General features: G+C 47.2%; 2 protein-coding genes and 1 long non-coding RNA gene across 3 annotated transcripts in view; 1 reads left to right on the top strand and 2 right to left on the bottom strand.

The window, feature by feature from the left end:
- The window catches only part of LOC139622342 (tetraspanin-7-like), a 5,347-nt gene extending 920 nt beyond the window's left edge, over positions 1-4,427 (bottom strand). Inside the window, exons 1-6 of the mRNA XM_071479589.1 lie at positions 3,732-4,427; positions 2,617-2,805; positions 2,402-2,476; positions 1,116-1,211; positions 728-883; positions 96-179 (exon numbers count right to left, since the gene is read on the bottom strand). Of these exons, the coding sequence (XP_071335690.1) occupies positions 96-179; positions 728-883; positions 1,116-1,211; positions 2,402-2,476; positions 2,617-2,805; positions 3,732-3,812 (681 nt within the window). The 5' untranslated portion in view covers positions 3,813-4,427. The remainder of the gene's footprint in view (positions 1-95; positions 180-727; positions 884-1,115; positions 1,212-2,401; positions 2,477-2,616; positions 2,806-3,731) is intronic.
- On the top strand, positions 1,532-11,965 carry LOC139622351 (uncharacterized). The gene is made up of 3 exons (XR_011691224.1): positions 1,532-1,841; positions 1,947-2,040; positions 11,594-11,965. It is a non-coding gene; the product is annotated as an uncharacterized lncRNA (long non-coding RNA).
- On the bottom strand, positions 4,579-16,817 carry xdh (xanthine dehydrogenase). The gene is made up of 35 exons (XM_071479566.1): positions 16,422-16,817; positions 15,502-15,559; positions 14,267-14,363; positions 13,968-14,076; positions 13,610-13,736; positions 13,243-13,304; positions 13,053-13,145; positions 12,879-12,959; positions 12,310-12,454; positions 12,121-12,213; positions 11,711-11,862; positions 11,448-11,541; positions 10,691-10,800; positions 10,289-10,473; positions 10,056-10,218; positions 9,840-9,929; positions 9,552-9,721; positions 9,346-9,472; positions 9,147-9,266; positions 8,935-9,031; positions 8,726-8,850; positions 8,377-8,510; positions 8,212-8,299; positions 7,896-7,982; positions 7,625-7,816; positions 7,391-7,536; positions 7,220-7,301; positions 7,047-7,142; positions 6,531-6,734; positions 6,214-6,266; positions 6,013-6,127; positions 5,862-5,927; positions 5,537-5,725; positions 5,267-5,434; positions 4,579-5,121 (listed from the first exon to the last, which is right to left on the bottom strand). The coding sequence occupies exons 1-35, from the start codon at positions 16,620-16,622 to the stop codon at positions 5,071-5,073; spliced, it is 4,170 nt and encodes a 1,389-aa protein (XP_071335667.1). The 5' UTR covers positions 16,623-16,817; the 3' UTR covers positions 4,579-5,070.
- Positions 16,818-17,611: the final 794 nt, after the last annotated feature.

The raw sequence follows: 17,611 nt of genomic DNA, 5'->3' as shown, positions 1-17,611 counted from the left end.
ACCATCATGTGACTCCATGATTCCTCCCTTCATTCTGCACAGACAGACAGAGGTCATGTTTGTTGCTGGTGCCTTTTGTCCTCCGGTGGATTTACCTGAGAGAAGGCGACGCCGAAGGTGACTCCAGCGATGATTCCCATGTTGCTCTCGATGGCTGACGTCACCAACTCGTAACAGCCCTGCAGACACACGTCACGCACGCACTCACTCATCTGTGCATCTGTCAATTCATTCGTTGAACCCGCGGATTCATGTCGAGTGTCAGCTTGAAAAATGACGTTTCAATGATTTAAAGACAAATCCTGAAAAATATATTGACCTCACTTCAAAAGAAGAAAAAAGAAAAAGCTGCTGTTTCAGACGGTTGGAGTTCATCCACCAGCACTCAGGGAAAATTCAGACTGAAGCTGGAGGGGAGCAGGAACCAGTGTGTGTGTGTGTGTGTGTGTGTGTGTGTGTGTGTGTGTGTGTGTGAGTGTGTGTGTGTGTGTGTGAGTGTGTGAGTGTGAGTGTGTGTGAGTGTGAGTGTGTGAGTGTGTGTGTGTGAGTGTGTGTGTGTGTGTGTGTGAGTGTGTGAGTGAGTGTGAGTGTGAGGGTGAGTGTGTGAGTGTGAGTGTGTGTGTGTGAGTGTGTGTGAGTGTGTGTGTGTGAGTGTGAGTGTGAGTGTGTGAGTGAGTGTGAGTGTGTGTGTGTGTGTGTGAGTGTGTGTGTGTGAGTGTGTGTTTACCTGTTTGTGGACTTTATGAGCAGCCACAGTTGCGTTCCTCAGGTCTGCAACGCTGCAGTCGGAGAAACTAACACAACAGCTGGCGGGAACCCCCCCGAGCGGGAAGTACACACTGGAGAACCAGCTGGTGTAGTTATACACCCCACAGCAGTGTAACTGCGGACACACAGGAAGCAAAGTCAGCTGTGTCACCGTGAGGTTCCGGTCTGATTTGAGCTTTTCTTACATTGACCTGAAAGTCAATAATAATATATAATAATATATAGAGAGATTGTGATATTTCATAAGATCATAATAATAATGAGATGAATTCATGTTGAACACCGACTGACTGTTGCAGCCACCTCTACAGGTGAGAGGAGAGAGACACTGATAGAGAGACACTGACTCTGCGTTGGACTCCGTCCACGGCCAGACTCCTGTCATCCCGTCCGTCATACGTCATCACTGCGTCGCTGTACGTCGTGAGGAAGGTCCCTTTAATCTGAGCACACACACACACACACACACACACAGACACACACACACACACACACACACACACACAGACACACAGACACACACACACAGAAACACACACACACACACAGACACACACACAGACACACACACACACACACAGACACACACACACAGAAACACACACACACACACACACATGCACACACACAGACACACACACAGACACACACACACACACACACACAGACACACACACAGACACACACACACAGAAACACACACACACACACACACATGCACACACACAGACACACACACACACACACACGCACACACAGAAACACACACACACACACAGAAACACACACACACACACGCACACACAGAAACACACGCACACGCACACACACAGAAACACACACACACACACAGAAACACACACACGCACACGCACACGCACAGATGGAAGAAGCGGCAGGAAGTCAGTCGCTCTCCCACCACGTGCTGGAATCCTCGGCTCCTCTCGCTACTGGGAGGATTGTGTCACTTCGCTTCTTTGTGCTGTTTTCATTTTTTAATGTTGAGCTTTTATTGTGAAGGCGGGCAGATGTTCTCGCGTTAGTTCGTGTCTCGTCCTGAGCTTGGCCGTGAGGTGAGGGTGTTGAAGCCCGTGGGATCTGTGGCTGTGAATGAGACTGAAACTCTGGAGATGTGACTGCAGTGTGTCTGTTGTGTGTCTGTTGTGTGTCTGTTGCAGGACGAGCTTTGGAGGCTGTGTGACAGCGTGAGCCGCTGAGCCGTTCACCCTCTCATGCTGCGGCGCGGTGCAGGTGAAATCCCTGGGACAGCAGGTGTGTGTGTGTGTTGATCCTACTCTCACTGCAACTTTATTCTGTGTGATGTGTATTTTATTTTGGTATCAATCACTGACAAATAGATGATTAATCTAGTTTCATGGCGGTCATGAATCCTGAGCCTAAAGAAAAGAATTGAATGTCATGCTATTGGAAACACAAAGTAATGACATGTGATTCATTCATATACATATTTATTCCTTTTTATTTCAGCTACATGTTAACGTAACACACTGAGGCTGGTCCGGACCTGCAGACCGCTCAGTGTGAGCCTCACTGCTGCTGCTTTTAAAGAGTTGTGTTGTTGTGTTGTTGTGTAGTTGTGTTGTTGTGTAGTTGTGTTGTTGTGTATTCCCACCTCATGACGAAAGACAAATCCAGAGATCCCAGCGATGAGTTCGGTCATGAAGACCAGAGACAGAAAAGCAGCGTACTGAGCAGGGGTCAGAGGTCAGAGGTCATCCAGAGATCATACAATGGTATACAGAAATCAAAAATCAGGTTATTGATCGTAATGTGATCGGGGAGGAGACACACTCATCAACACACTGACGCGTCACAACCCTCACTGACCAGCTTCAGCATCCAGGGCCGGCCCCTGCAGGTGGCGAAGCAGCCGAACAGTCCGAACAGCACGATGGCAGCTCCGGTGCCGGCGAGGACGTACGGAGCGTTGGAGGGGCCGCTGGAGATCAGTAACATGTAGGGGCCCAACATAAACTTCCACCACAGGCCCACCGACAGCAGGACCACACCTGTCACCTGGGGGGGGGGGGGGGGGGCTACAGGTCAGACTGTCGAGCAATGAGGATTTTTTTTTTTGTTTTCAGCAGGATTGAACCAGTTTTATTAAAGTAGGAGGCTGAATCACAGAGAGGACGTGTGTGTGTGTGTGTGTGTGTGTGTGTGTGTGTGTGTGTGTGTGTGTGTGAGAGCAGTGATTCAGCAGCACATGACTCAAATGATCTGACAGCAAAGTGACAAACTGACAAACAGGTGAGAAGAAGAAGAAGACGGTGTCAGAGCTCAGATCATCGTCCTCACTGAACTCAGCTGTAATCAATCAATAATCGTTCGTATCATCAGGGACGCTGTCAGGACCAGAACCTGCTGGGGGGCAGTGAACCCTGTTTCCTGTCGACTGGAGTCAGTTTGGTTTTCTGTGTCGTCCTGTTGTTTTATTCTCACATCTTCATTCTCGTCTCGGTGTCACAGCTCCGGCCTCCTCCTCATTCCTCAGGGTCCAGATAATTACTGGACCTCCAGGTGACCTCTGACCTCATCACACATGTCCTGATGTCTGACATCATGAACCTCGACTGAATCAAACTTTTCCTTCTGAGTTTCCTTTTTTCTGACATGATTCATCTTGAAAGGTGAATTTCACCTGAGAGTCAGGTCAACATTTCAAATCCATGTTGGAACAAAAACATCGAAAATAAAATGTCTCTAAACATCACTGAACTAAAATTAAATACAGGAGAAACCTCCAGCTCCAGAACCTCACCTTCAAACCTCACTGTGTTTTAGGTCATGATGAGAAGAATCAGAATAAGATTTTAGGAACGTAAACTCATCCTGGTTTTTCCTCAACAAAGAATCAAACCATCAGAAAATAAAAACAAAGATGGTCCACCCTCCCCTGAGGTGAGAACATGTCACCAGGTCAGAATAAAGAGCTTCCTCACCCAGAAGATGAAGGAGTAGAGCAGCAGCAGCGTCTTCAGACAGAAGACCACCGGTTTAGTCTCCATCCTCCTGCGAGCCATAATCCAGCACTGACACTGCAGGACCAGAACCAGGACTCTGATTCTACCTCTAGGTCTCTCTGTCCCTCTCTCTCTCAGACTTCATTGAGTCCTGCTGGTGTGAAATATGACGGAGGTCCGGCAGACCTGTGATTATAAAGAGCTGACGGCGCCCTCTGCTGTTGTTAAAGGTCACTGCAGAGGTCGAAGAGCTGAGGTCCTGCTGCTTCATCCGTCTGACTCTGGTTCAACAGAACAATCTGCTCTCAGAAGAGATCGGAGCCGATGGTGCCGACATTCAGCCAGCATCAGCCTGACTCAGCTGATGGCAGCTGCACTGGTGCTCCTGCAGGAGCTTTATAGAAAGTCTGGACTCTGCAGAGGGACATGAAGGTGGAGGATGAGACGTGCAGGTCGACATGTGGTTGGAGGGTTGAAGATGATGATGATGATGATGATACAAACATGTGACCCTCATACTTCACACTCTGACCACACAATTAACATGGAGGTGATCCTGCTGGAGCCTGAGCTGCCCTGACACCTCACTGTGAAGGTCCTAACACCACCCACTCACCACCACCCATCAGCAGCCCCAAGCCCCGCCCACCAATCACAAGAGAGGCTCAGATCCTCTCCTCTGATTGGCTGACTGACCTGTTGTTACGAGAGCTCCAGAGAGAAGCCTGAGAGAGGAGATGTAAAACTACACTGAGATGGTTTTTGGTTCTTAAAACCACAGATATATCTTCTGATGGAGATCAACACTTCAAATAAACCACAGAAGAAGAGTGAAACATGGAGCTTTAATCGTTGAGATCACAACAAGTTAAAATTCAGTGAGAGCTTCAGCAGAGACAAACTTCCACAAGTGTTAATTCATTCAAACGGTGCAGAACTTCATCATGGTTTCATTCACATCTGGCTTCCAGGCGTCATGAGACTGATGCAGCTGCAGGTCTGAGGATTCTCTCATCTTCACTGGGAAGTTTATGTAGGACTGGGAACATGTTGTTTTACAGTAAGATTCTCCTGAACAGATCATGTTTCATGTCCTGAGTCCTGCTCATTGGCATCAGTGACCTCAGCTAACTGGTTGTATACAGTGTTATTCACATATAATCTAAATGATGGATAATATCAGCTAACAGCACAGACGACGCCTGATTAGTGACTCTAATGTGAATGTGCGTTTACACAGTGGCTCATTGTGCTTTTGTAGTTTTACACTGATCATCACTGGTGCTTTTTTCTCTCTCTCTCTCTCTGGTCGAGGGTCCTAGACTTGTACAGACCAGGGGGTGAAGTCACCAGGCTCTGGAGGAGGACACTGCAACAGACAAACATCAGCATGTTGAAATGTGTAGAAAGTGACGCAGTATTTCACGGTGTGCCTGGGCCTCAGTCCCAGTGGAGGGAAACCTTACTGCTGCACATGTTCTACTCAACAGCAGGTTCTGAACAAGCTTTCGTACCAGTTTGGTGAAGCGGTCGCTGCAGGCGTTGCGGATCCTCTCGGCGGAGGCGGGGCTGTCCAGCCTGAACGGACCGCTGATGCCTGACTCCGCCCGGGCGGCACTGATGGCGTCTTTGATGGAGTAGAAAACCGAAGCTGCCAGGAAAAGAGGAGGCTCGCCCACAGCCTGGAGAGAGAGGGTATTGGATCAGTTGCTTTGGAATGAGTTTGTTCTGTGGGAACATGAGCGGTGGCGGTGAGGAGGGGTCAGCGGGGTCAGCGGGGTCACCTTGGAGGCGAAGATGGCCTTGTTGTTTGGTGCGTCCCGGAGCAGAGAGACGGTGAGCTCGGTGGGAATGTCACCAAAGGCCGGGATCTTGTAGGAGCCGGGACCCCGAGTGAGGAGGACACCCCGAGGGGAGTAGTGGAGCTCCTCCAGCGTGAAGAGGCCCAGGCCCTGCATGAACGCCCCCTCCACCTGCAGAGACGTAGGAGACAGGAACGTTCAGCAGCTCCTCAAATCAAAATCTACAGGTTCAGAGGGTTACACTTCGTTTGGTGGCTTCATCCAGTGACCAGTTTTGATTGGTTTATTGATTGATTGATTGTCTCACCTGTCCAATGTCTATAGCTGGGTTCAGACTGTGACCAACGTCCATCACTATGGTGGTGCTCAGATTCTGCAACACAAAGACCTGCATTAACACACACACACACACACACACACACACACACACACACACACACACACACACACACACTGACCTTGTGAGCTCCGGTGAGACAGTCGACCTCCACCTCTGAGCAGGCGACTCCGTTGGTGAAATAGTTAAAGGCTCGGCCAGAGTTTGTGTCAAAGTCATAACCCAGATCTGGAGTCCTGACGGCAACAGGAAACAGTGACACTCAGTCCTGGACTTTGTGTCTCAACAGATTAAAAGATGCGACAACTGTGTGTGAACTCACCTGTAAAACCCGTTTGCACTGAGGCTGACTCTGTCGAAGTACGCTGCTCTCACCTGACACCAGAGACACCAGCGAGACAGAAAATCAATCAACACAAAGTCTCGTCCTCCTTGTGACTGCTCTAACTGACACTAATACTTATGTACTTGTACTTTAGTGAAACACTTCGTACTTCGTCCACATACAGTAAACCGAATGTAGTACCTGGAGTTTTTAAATTTAAACTCTTGTAACAAAGTTTTTCACTTTGTGTAAAAAGAGTTCAGGTGTGAAATCTGACTGATGTTACATCAACAGCCACGACTGCTTATACTCACCCAGTCCTCCCATGATCCTTTGGGGTTCTGGGTCTTGTACGGTTCCAGACGTTTGACGAGGATCTCGCAGGCGTTCTGCACAGCGGCTCCGTTGAGGTCGGAGGAGGCGGAGGCGGCGGTGGGGCTGGTGTTGGGGACCGTGTTGGTGCTGGTCTCTGAGATGTGGATCTTTGAACAGGGGATACCCAGAACCCTGCTGGCAACCTGGACACACACACACACACACACACACACACAGTTTTTAATAGTTTGTCAGCAGAAACCACGAACAGTTCTGGTTGATGTTGCAGGAGATGAAGAAATCTCTCTCTCAGAGTCGTATGAGAGTGTTGAAGCCAAGGCTGAAGACTCTGAAGCTGCAGATCTTCTAACAGCCACATGATGGAGTCCTTTACACTGAAATGAACTAAAACCAGCGTCTCTGTGCATTGTGGGAAATTAACCATCAATAATTAGAACAGCTAAATTATTGATGTAAAAAAGATGAAAACCAGAATAATAGTTGAGCTCCTGTACCTGGACCATCTTGGTGTGGAGTCCCTGTCCCATCTCTGTCCCCCCGTGGGTCAACAACACTGAGCCGTCTGTGTAGATGTGGACCAGAGCTCCGGCCTGCGGACGCAACGAAACACTGACTCAGACGTGTTCATGGAGACATTTCAACCTGTGACAGTGTTGTTGGGTCAGACCTGGTTGAGGAAGACAGCAGTGAAGCTGATGCCAAACTTGGTGGGGACGATGGCGAGGCCGCGTTTGGTCCATCGGTTCTGTCTGGGAGGGGGGGCAGTGACAGATCACTCAGTAACATCGGGGGGGAGGGGGGTTAATCTGAGTTCAAGATGCTTCCAGGTGGTTTTTACCTGTTATAGAGGTCAATGGCGGCTCGGCGTTGCTGGTATCCAGACCGTGACAGGCACTCATCCCAACAGCGGTCCAGAGTCAGCTGGTCCAGGATCTGGTTGTAGGGCGTCAACTCGCCCTCCACGTAGAGGTTCAACCGACGCACCTGGAGGTAGACGGAGACACTGATTGGACGCTGTTCCTCCACCAGAATTCAGATAATCCGTCATGTGTGACTTTGTTCATCCACAGACCTCCTCTGCCGACCTCCCCAGACTCTGAGCCACATCCGTCATCCAGCTCTCAGCCACCATCATGCCCTGCGGCCCTCCGAAGCCTCTGAACGCGGTGTTGGACGGCAGGTTGGTGCGGCACAGGAAGCCTCGGCCGCGAATGTTCGGAACGCTGTACGAGTTCTCCATGTGGAACAGAGCGCGCTCCAGGATCTGGATGAACACACAGGTAACATCAGCGCATCGTCGGCAGTGTGATTATTAATAGTCTGTGGTTAATAATGATACTCACTGATAACGAGAGGTCCATGGAGTTTCCAGCGTTACTGTAGTACGACACATCCAGAGCCACCACCTTCCCGCTGTTTAGAAAACCAACCTGCAACAAGAGAAGAAGAGGAAACATTTACTAACCCTGGAGACACAATTCAGCCATATTCAGTCTGACACAACTTATTTCAGCCCTGTTCATCCACAGAGGAGGAGTACACACAGCGACCCGCTGCACAGGACAACAAACACACACAAGAACAGGAAACGAACAAAAAGAAACTGTGCTGCTGTTGCTGCGAGTGTTGAGTCCTCTCCAGCAGGGGGCGTCCTCCTACCTTGTATTTCCCATAGAAGGGGTGTCTCCCTCCAGTGATCAACATGTCCTCGTCTCTGTCCAACATGCACCTCACAGGCCTCTTCAGCCTGCAGCACACACAATGTTTCAGAAACTCTCAGGAAAAACTTCTGAAAACAAATAGCTAAGTGATTGACAGACGTACTTGTTTGCTGCCACGGCGACCACCGTGGACAACACGGTGGTTCGGCTCTCCTTTCCACCAAAACCTCCGCCCATCCTCTTCACCCGGACCACCACCCTGTTAGCAGGGACGCCCAACGCCTTAGCCACCAGAGACTAAGACACAAGAGACCAAGTGTTAAGCAGTACTATTACCTGTGTTTTGCAGTAGTCTCACCTGTGTTTTGCAGTAGTTTTCCCTGTGTTTTGCAGTAGTCTCACCTGTGTTTTGCAGTAGTCTCACCTGTGTTTTGCAGTAGTTTTACCTGTGTTTTGCAGTAGTCTCACCTGTGTTTTGCAGTAGTTTTACCTGTGTTTTGCAGTAGTCTCACCTGTGTTTTGGAAGCAGACTGAGTGGACACGAAGAGCTCCATCTCTCCGTCTTCTCCTCGAGGAACAGCCAAAGTGACGTTTGTCTCCAGGTAGAAATGCTCCTGACCGCCGATGTGCATCTCACCTGACAGACAATAGATCCATCAATCAATCAATATTCAGTATCTGATTGGCTGGGAACAGGAGGAAGTCTTGGACACAGTCCTACCCTCCAGGATGTGGTCGGCCTGTTTAAACCCTGCCTCCAGGTCTCCCTTCTGAATGGTTCTCATTGGCTGATAGAAGGACTGGGCGACGATAGCCTCCTGTCAATCAAACCAACAAAATCAGCTTCATTGTCAAGTTTTTGAAACTTTTATTTTTACTTTAAAATCTCAACACTGATGTCGTCTGCAGGGCCTCAGGTGTTGCCAGTCTCACCTGGATGGTGACGACAGGCTGCAGCTCTTCGTACTGGATCTTGACGGCCTTGGCGGCTCTCTGAGCGTTAAGCTGAGTGTTGGCCACCACGGCGCCAATGATGTGGCCCACACATGTCACCTGCAGAGAGGAGGCACACATCAGTGACCTGAACCTGACAGAGTCACCTGACTGGTTGAACAAAACAACAGAAACACACCTGGCGGTCAGCGAGGACGGTCTCGTCATATTGAATGGGTCCGGTGGCATTAGACCCGGGGATGTCGTCAGCAAACACACAACAGACGACGCCAGGCAAACACTCTGCTGCTGAGGTATCTATAGAGCTACAACAGACACACCTGGGTTAGACAGGACAGGTGTGTGTCGTACAGGTGTGTGTTGGGGTTAAGGTTAGAGCCTTACATGATGCGAGCGTGAGCTTTGCTGCTGGTGACGAGCGACAGGTAGAGCTCGTTCTCGTACAGCGGCACGTCGTCGCAGTAAACCGCCTCACCTGTTGCCTGCTTCATGGCCGACAGGTGCATCATGGGCCGGCCCACCACATCCTCCTGGCTCTGCCCCTCCGGCACCGCCTGGAGGGAAAAGGTGAAATTACACACCTGGACACCAAAACTGGAAGCACTGGTTTATTCCGGTGACACCAGCAGCAGCGTTTCCAATGACAGCTCAGTGACCGACAGCTGCTCGTACCTGGTAGATCTGAGCACTGGACGGAGTCTGAGGATGGAAAATCTCTGTGGCGCTCACACAGTCCGACCCGACCTCCTTCACATTCACACCCTGACAAATACAACGTCACAAGATAATCAATCAGGTAATCAATCAGGTAATCAGTTTCAGGTGGGTCCAGACTGAACCTGAGGTTCAGAACCAGATAAATATGATGGTTCAGGTTCAACCTCTGACCTGCTGTCGGAGCTTCTGCAGCACTGTCAGGTAGAACTTGAAGAAGAGGCTGAGGGTCAGAGTTCGCCGGTATGTCACCATGCCGCCTGGTGCAGAGGGGTCGAGGGTCAGCTCTTCAGCCAATGAGGAGCAAGCCTCCTGCAGAAGCTCCTCCTCCCAACACCTGGATGACATCAGAGAGTTACACCCTTCCTCCCTTTAACCCTTTAACCCTTATTCGCCACGTGTGTTACCTTCCCAGCAGCCTGTTCGCCGTCTTCTTTGCCAGCACCGTGGTTGCTGCCATGCCGCCGTAGCTCAGCCTCAAGTCCTCGACGACGCTTGTACCAGGAGTGAAGGTGACGCTCATCGCTGCGGTGACAATGCTGATGTCATCCTCACGGCGAGGCGATTGTTTGAAGGCGGAGACGAACTGAGTCTGAGGCGGGAAAAGACAAAAACAGCGACAGATACAGTTCTGTGACAGTGGTTGCTAGGTAACAGTCAGTGGTTGCTAGGTGACAGACAGTAGTTACTAACTGACTGACAGCAGTTGCAAGATGAACGAGAGTTGCTAGGTAACTGTCAGTGGTTGATAAGTGGTTCATAGAGTTAACAGGTCACAGGGGCGGTTGCCAGGGCGACGCTGTGTCTACCTTCTTGCTGTATGGGATCTCTATGGAGAGCAGGATCTCCTGCGGTCGAAGAGCTGTTCTCCTGTAACCTGTGAAGAAACTGTCGTCCATCTGAACCTCACGACTGCCATCTGACACACAGACAGGGGTCAAAGGTCAGGACCAGGGTCTGAATTTCATGTTTCCATATACAGATGCATCATAGAACACAGTGTAACTCATGGAGTCCAGTTAGATGGCACTGATTTGGTTTAATATAATGTTGCCTTTAAGTGCTGTAGGATATATGAGTGATATGTAATATGGAGTAAAGATGAGAAGAAAAGAATATGAGCAGAGGAGTGACACTGAACACAACATGAACTCAAATGACCATTTTTTACACAAGCTGTGACAGAACCTTATATAACGAGCGTTTACAGCAGCGTTTGAAGATACGCAAGACTTTGGATTAAAGGTCACCTGACAAATATAGAGCAAGCAAACGCACCGTGACTGTGTGATTTCACTGAAGCTTTTCTCCTAATGTACCGTACAGTATCATGTGCTGATATCTAGTACTCAGAAAAATGACTTTATTACTATGTATGGAACCTTTCAAAATAAACTTCACCCTGTAGGGACGATATGAGCTGTATTAGAATTCAAAATAAAACACAAAATAAAGACGTTGAGGAAACAAAAGCAAAGTTTAAGAAATGTAATGTATCTAATTTAAGTATGTGTGACCACAGTGTGTGTGTGTGTGTGTGTGTGTGTGTGTGTGTGTGTGTGTTACCTTTGTCCATCAGAGTGAGTTTGCAGCCTGCTGCCATGAAAACAGGGTTGAGGTCTGATATGGGGCTGGCCGTCATGATGTTCCCACCAACAGCCTGAAAACATAACAACACAATCGTTTTTATTACCTGCTCTGTGTAATTTCAGTCCAGATATCCTCAAACCACAGGACCCTCCAGGACCCTGAAACCATCCAATATTAGGCAGGGATTCAAACCTGCAACCCTTTTAGTGCCTTGCTCAACATATGATGTCCAGACTCACTGCTACGTTGCGTATTTGCTGTCCTGCAAACCAGCGCAGCTGCTCCAGGACGGCGAGGAAGACTTCCGTCTGATGAGGAGGAAGAGTCTCCAGCGCCTGCTTCAGTACGGCCCCCATGTGGCTGAGCGTGCACGCTGCACCAAACACGATGCCTGGACCCACAACACAGCTTTAGATGTTTGTATTCACATTTTTCAGTGTTCACTGTGAACATGTTCCGAATCAATCACTTATTAAAGGTTGAACTTAGTGCCACAGGGTCAGACTTTCTATTTCTACAAAGCTTATTAACTATATCCATGGAAACACATTAGCACTATATTAGCATTAGCAACATTTAGATATACAACAACTTGGTAACACGTCCACATGAGTTTGGTCGTAGCTGTGTCATCAGAGTGAGTTCTCACCGTCCTCAGTGTGAGTCACTGCGTTCAGCTCAGGGATGAAGGTCGGAGCCAGGATGACTGGGTACACCATGTTCTTAAACTTCACTTCAATACCTGAGCACACAAGCACACTGAATGAACACCTGGATGAACGAATGAATGAATGAATGAACAAATTAACATATGTCTGAAACAGAGAAACAGACTGACCCACTTCAGTGTTTCCCACCACCACTCGGGCGTCTGGGTGTTTCCATTTCAGACGCAGAAACTCCTCCAGACTGTTGGGCTGCAGCCACACTGCCCGGTTGCCACGGAAACACAGCAAATGCGACATCTGACCTTTGGTGAGAGACTAGGTGGGAGGAAGGTAGGGAAGAAGGTATAAACCAAAAGACTTTAGACTACGAGAGAGTGCGGACTGAAACTTTTATTCTACGTTAGTTTAACTGTCCCAACAACAGCAGCTGAGATCAGCTGTGATCAGCTCCTGTCTGCAGTGACCAGCTGTGGTCAGCTGTGATCAGCTGTGACCAGCTGTGATCAGCTGTGATCAGCTCCTGTCTGCAGTGACCAGCTGTGGTCAGCTGTGATCAGCTGTGACCAGCTGTGATCAGCTCCTGTCTGCAGTGAATCCTGATGTTCAGACAACATCACTGTTTCACTGTGATACTGGAGAAACTTAACAACAGTTGTTGGAGCTTTATTGTGGAGGGACATCAGAGATGATGTCACTGAATAATTCAGTGTGTTCATGCTGTATTGTGAGTGTTATTTACCATCAGTTCAGGAGGGAAAATGACCTCCTGTGTGGGGTCAAAAGGTGCAAAGTCTGCTGCAGTAAATAGAGACGTGGATTCCTGCACCAGAACAAAGAGTTAACGCTCAGAGACAATTAAAAAGCTGTTTTAAAAACTGTATTTATACATTTTAACAAAGATGGAGACACTTACACTTAGGTCTTCCTCTGAGGTTTTCTCAGCTCCGCTCCCTTTGGTCATACAGCAGCCATTTTCCCGCCCTTTGCCACCACAGCAGCCCCCCTCCTGGAGGCCACAACCCAATGTGAGTGTTTTTATAGATAGATGGAGAGAGAGAGAGAGGGAGGGAGAGAGTGTGTGTGTGTCAGTGCTTCTGTCTCACCACAGTGAAGGTCTTGTACCCCTCCAGGATGGGTCTGTATCCGGTGCAGCGACACAGATTTCCTAAACAAAAATGAACCTGTGAGACTGAACTGTTTCAGAACTTAAACACATAAAACTGAAGTTGTGTTTACTCTGGGGACATTTCCTACTGTCCTATAATATTACGACATATACTCACAAGAAGAGATGGAGTTACAGATTTTAAAACTATAATGGGTTGGACTGGTCATGATTGTAAATGTTGTCCATTTTCCTGCTGAGTTTTTCTCTGAATCCAGAGACGATGACACATGATGGAGCTGAGCACGTTTCCCTCAGGACAAAACCAATCAGGTTTCAGCTCGTCCAATCAACAAACAGTCTACCTTGGAAAGCCTCCTCCACGTCGGCCATTCTGGGCGTGGGGTTGTTTCTCAGCAGAGCGTACATGGACATGACGATCCCCGGAGTACAGAAACCGCACTGAGAGCCGTGAGCTCTCGCTATTCGCTCCTGCACAGGAAATATTTCTCATGGTTACTGTCAATCAGAAAACATCCATTAAAACACAGTCAATTCCCTCTAGAGTACAACACCTCCCCCATTTTAAAAAGCTGATGTTAGTTTTTAAAGACTGTTTCGTCGTTACCGCCACTGTGATGAGTTCAACGCTGCTGCCCCTGACGTGTCAGTGCAGCTGTAACGACGATGATGTTTTCTGAGAGTTGTGAGGTCGTGTGTTACCTGAACAGGATGCAGTTTCCGGGCCACGCTGCCAATGCCCTCCACGGTCGTCACGGCGACCAGGTGTAGGGAGCACAGGGGGGCGAGACAGGCGTTGACGGCGTAATGACTAGACGGAGTTAAAGACGTTTCTCTGCTCACATAGTTTATTATCAGCTGTGAAATCAGTTTGTCATCATTAAAGTTCAGATGTCAGATGAGAGCACATGACTGCAGCTGATGGTACGGTTCATCAACACACACACACACACACACACACACACACACACACACACACACACACACACTGTGAAGGATACAGCAGCTGCTGAGTGTGTGTCTGGTATCTGGACAACATGACGGTACAGGCTCCACAGCCGCCTTCAGCACAGCCCAGCTTGGTCCCTGTTAAACCCACTGACAACACACACACACACACACACACACACACACACACACACACAGTTTACATTGACACGTGTGATGAGTCCAGTTACACTCCTGTTAAAGAGTGAAGCACCTTCCTCAGAGTTCCCAGAGGTCACTGAGGCACGGGCCCTCAGCGGGTCCCTGGGGGCCTTCAGGAGGGTAAAGGTCTTTTCCTCTTGTCCTCCTGAAAGTCCTCAAACATCACTGAGTAGATACCTGAGGTCTTTGAGGAAGCTCAAATGGTCCAGGACCTTCAGGAGGTCAGTGGGGGGTCCGGGGGTACTTCAGAGGGTTTCTGGGGCCTTTGAGGGCCTCGAGTGATGTGGGCTCCTTGAAGCACCACGACCTTCAGCCCCCGAGTCAGTTACCTGTTGCTATGGTTACCTTTAATTCACCTTGAGCTCTGATTTAGGACGGAGGGCAAACTGTGGAAAGGTGTAAATGGGAAAGATTTTTTCAGGTTTCCTCTCCCTCACACTTCAGTCCTGGAGAAGGACGAAAACCAGGAGGGAAATATCAGACTGGATCTGAACAGCTGTTTAAAAAATCAACCCAACTTTCTCTCCAGATTAGTTTGGACTTTGATCTGCTGAGTGTTATCTCAGAGACGGTCACCGACCTCAGAGAGTCACTCATTACTTTGTGTTTTTTATGAGAACACCAATAAACCAAACTGCAAAGAATAAAACACTAGTTTCATTCACTGAAACAGAAGTTGCTTCAGTTTTTTCTTAAAGATTTGTGTCCACAGCTGTGAAATAACTTTTATTCCTTTAAAAAATAAACAACCTCTTCTTTCTTTCTTTCTTCCTTAATTTGAAAATGATTTTTTCTGTTTTGATTGTGTCAGTTTGGTGCAAACTCGTGCCAGAAACATGACTAAAGTTCCCTGTCTTTGTCAGGGGAAATGAATCAACTCAAGAAAAAGAGAAATAAAAACGATATATTGGACAATAACGATGATATAATCATAAAAGTAAGAAGTGAAAGCTTTGTGCCAGGGATTTGAAGTTGTGAAACAGGAAACCTGAAGTCTAACACAGCACAACGTGTGTTCGACAGAGAGCAGTTCTGCTGTATTCATATCTAAAGCTTTTATATTTGAGATGTGCATGTGTGATCGTACATTTCCTCCTCAGGTACGTCAGCAGGGTCATCTCAGGATCTGCGTTCTTCTCCACAATCTGCAGGACAGAAACACAGAAACACTCAATTCAGGGTCGTGTTCAGGATTTTACTCAAAACGCAAATTTATTTACTTCAGGTTTAAAGTTGCTGTTGATGGAAAAGGTAAAAATACGTTTCATGAAGGTACGAACTTCCTGCTGAAAACCACATCATTTACACAACACTTGAGTTTAGGACGTGGCCTGATTAACGAAGAACCTCGTTTCTTTAAATGAGGAACCTGCAGACACCTGCAGCCAGGTGAGACTGCTGCAGACTGTTTGCTTTACGTGTTTCACACTGCGGTGTTTCTGTTTTGTCCTTTCCTGCTGGTTTCTGAGGAATGATTGAACGATGGTCTGTTAAAATTCAACATGGAGAAGCAGTGTTTGTTCTCATGCTCCCAGAAAACTGCAGATCTGCTCCAACTCTCTGGAATGATTTTATGACCTTGAACCTGATGCTGTTTATTCTCGTCTTTATTTGTACTAGTGCTCTTTTTAAATGTGTCTATTCTATATATGTTTTCATATCTGGTTTACTCCTGCCAAGCATTCATTTCTTTCCCATGTTCATATTTATTTAACACATTCTAACACGGTTCAGTCTCATGTTGACTTTTTTATACTTGTTATAGAGTTATCTTCTTGTGACCTGTTGTAGCTATAAACACCATGGAGTCAAACTCAGCAGGAATATTCCGCTGTAAGAGGCTCAGTGTATCCGCATGTTAGTTTCCTGTAGAAGTGCGGTTATAATATTATAATATTATCAAGTTACTGTTATTAGTTCATAATTCATTCATGTGATAGAAACGGCGGTAAATTAAAGAACTCAACAGAACATTCCGCTGTTTTAACTTGAACATGAGTCTTTTACCTTCTTGCCGTTAACGAAGAAGACGAGCTCGTCAGAACCGGACCCGCGCCGGGTCTCGTCGTCGGCCCTGGTCCCGTTCACGTCCCTCATGGTGCCGCCCGTGGGTCTCTGATGACCCGGCCGCGGCGGCTCCGGGGTGACCCCTCCGCTGAGAGGTGTGTCTGGGCCGGCCCCTCCCCTCACGGACACCCCGCCGTCCATCCTCACTGAGGCGTTCAGGTGTCCCCAAATCACCCGGACATTCCCGTCACGTCTCCCATCGAGCTCTAAAATCCTGATCCACTAATTGTCTTTGGGTTGATTCATGAAGTTTGAAACTAACAGTGTTCTTCCCTTTATCTGCGTGATAGAGAGAGGAGATCTGATTGGTTCAAACTCGTGAATTACATTCAGTAGGTGCCTGACAAGACCTGCCTGATAAACTGATCACACCCCTCTTCAGGCTAATTATTCACTGCCTGGGGGTCAAAGGTCACCTAACACTCGGCAGCGTTTTACATCACTGAAGAGAAACTGTTCCTTCAACCAGAACTGACAACTGGAAATGTTAACGTGGATTAAAGTGCAAAAATGAATGGAGACAAAAAGTACAATAATATATGTGTAAATGTAAAAAATAAAAAACAATGTTTGTAATTTAAATGCTAATAAATTGTAAATGGTAACAAAAATAATTGTACAAAGAACACATGGTGATGAAATAATAAAAAAATATATAATGGTCCTAAAAATAGACAGTATCACAGAAAACTATTATGATAAAATGATTAAAATTTATCTTATACAATATTAAAAAGTAAGAAAATAATAAACAATAGTAAAATAATAAATGGTAATAACAAAAATTTTTAATGTAATTGGTAATTGAGATAAATTATTATTTGCAATATGATAAATAATTAATTTAATATACTATGCTCTATCAAATTACAAAAAATATTTTTTTAAAGTTATAAATATTGTTTGTGATAAAATAAATGGTAGGAAATTAGTAAATAGTTATTAGACAGTAACTGGTAATTATAGGACACAATAATAAAAAAGTAAATACATGAGGAACAGGTGAAGTTTATTTTATAAATTCAAACCCAACTTGTAAAACATGTTCATATCCATTTACATCTGTTTCACAGAACTGTTGTGACTGAAACACATCAGAAGTTTGATCTGGCACATACTTCACATTAGTG

Source organism: Trachinotus anak, unplaced genomic scaffold, assembly GCF_046630095.1.
Source record: "Trachinotus anak isolate AG129_WGS33_773 ecotype Australia unplaced genomic scaffold, CSIRO_AGI_Tana_v1 ptg000006l, whole genome shotgun sequence".
Lineage (NCBI taxonomy): Eukaryota > Metazoa > Chordata > Actinopteri > Carangiformes > Carangidae > Trachinotus > Trachinotus anak.
This window is presented reverse-complemented; position numbering and strand designations above follow the sequence as displayed.

Excerpts from the sequence above, each read along its gene's own strand:
- xdh (XM_071479566.1), bottom strand. The coding sequence starts at position 16,622 with ATGGACGGCGGGGTGTCCGTGAGGGGAGGGGCCGGCCCAGACACACCT. Across the intron at positions 8,851-8,934 it reads GGCCGACCACATCCTGGAGG|GTGAGATGCACATCGGCGGT; the intron begins GTAGGACTGTGT and ends ATTGTCTGTCAG. Across the intron at positions 8,511-8,725 it reads AGTCTGCTTCCAAAACACAG|TCTCTGGTGGCTAAGGCGTT; the intron begins GTGAGACTACTG and ends CTTGTGTCTTAG.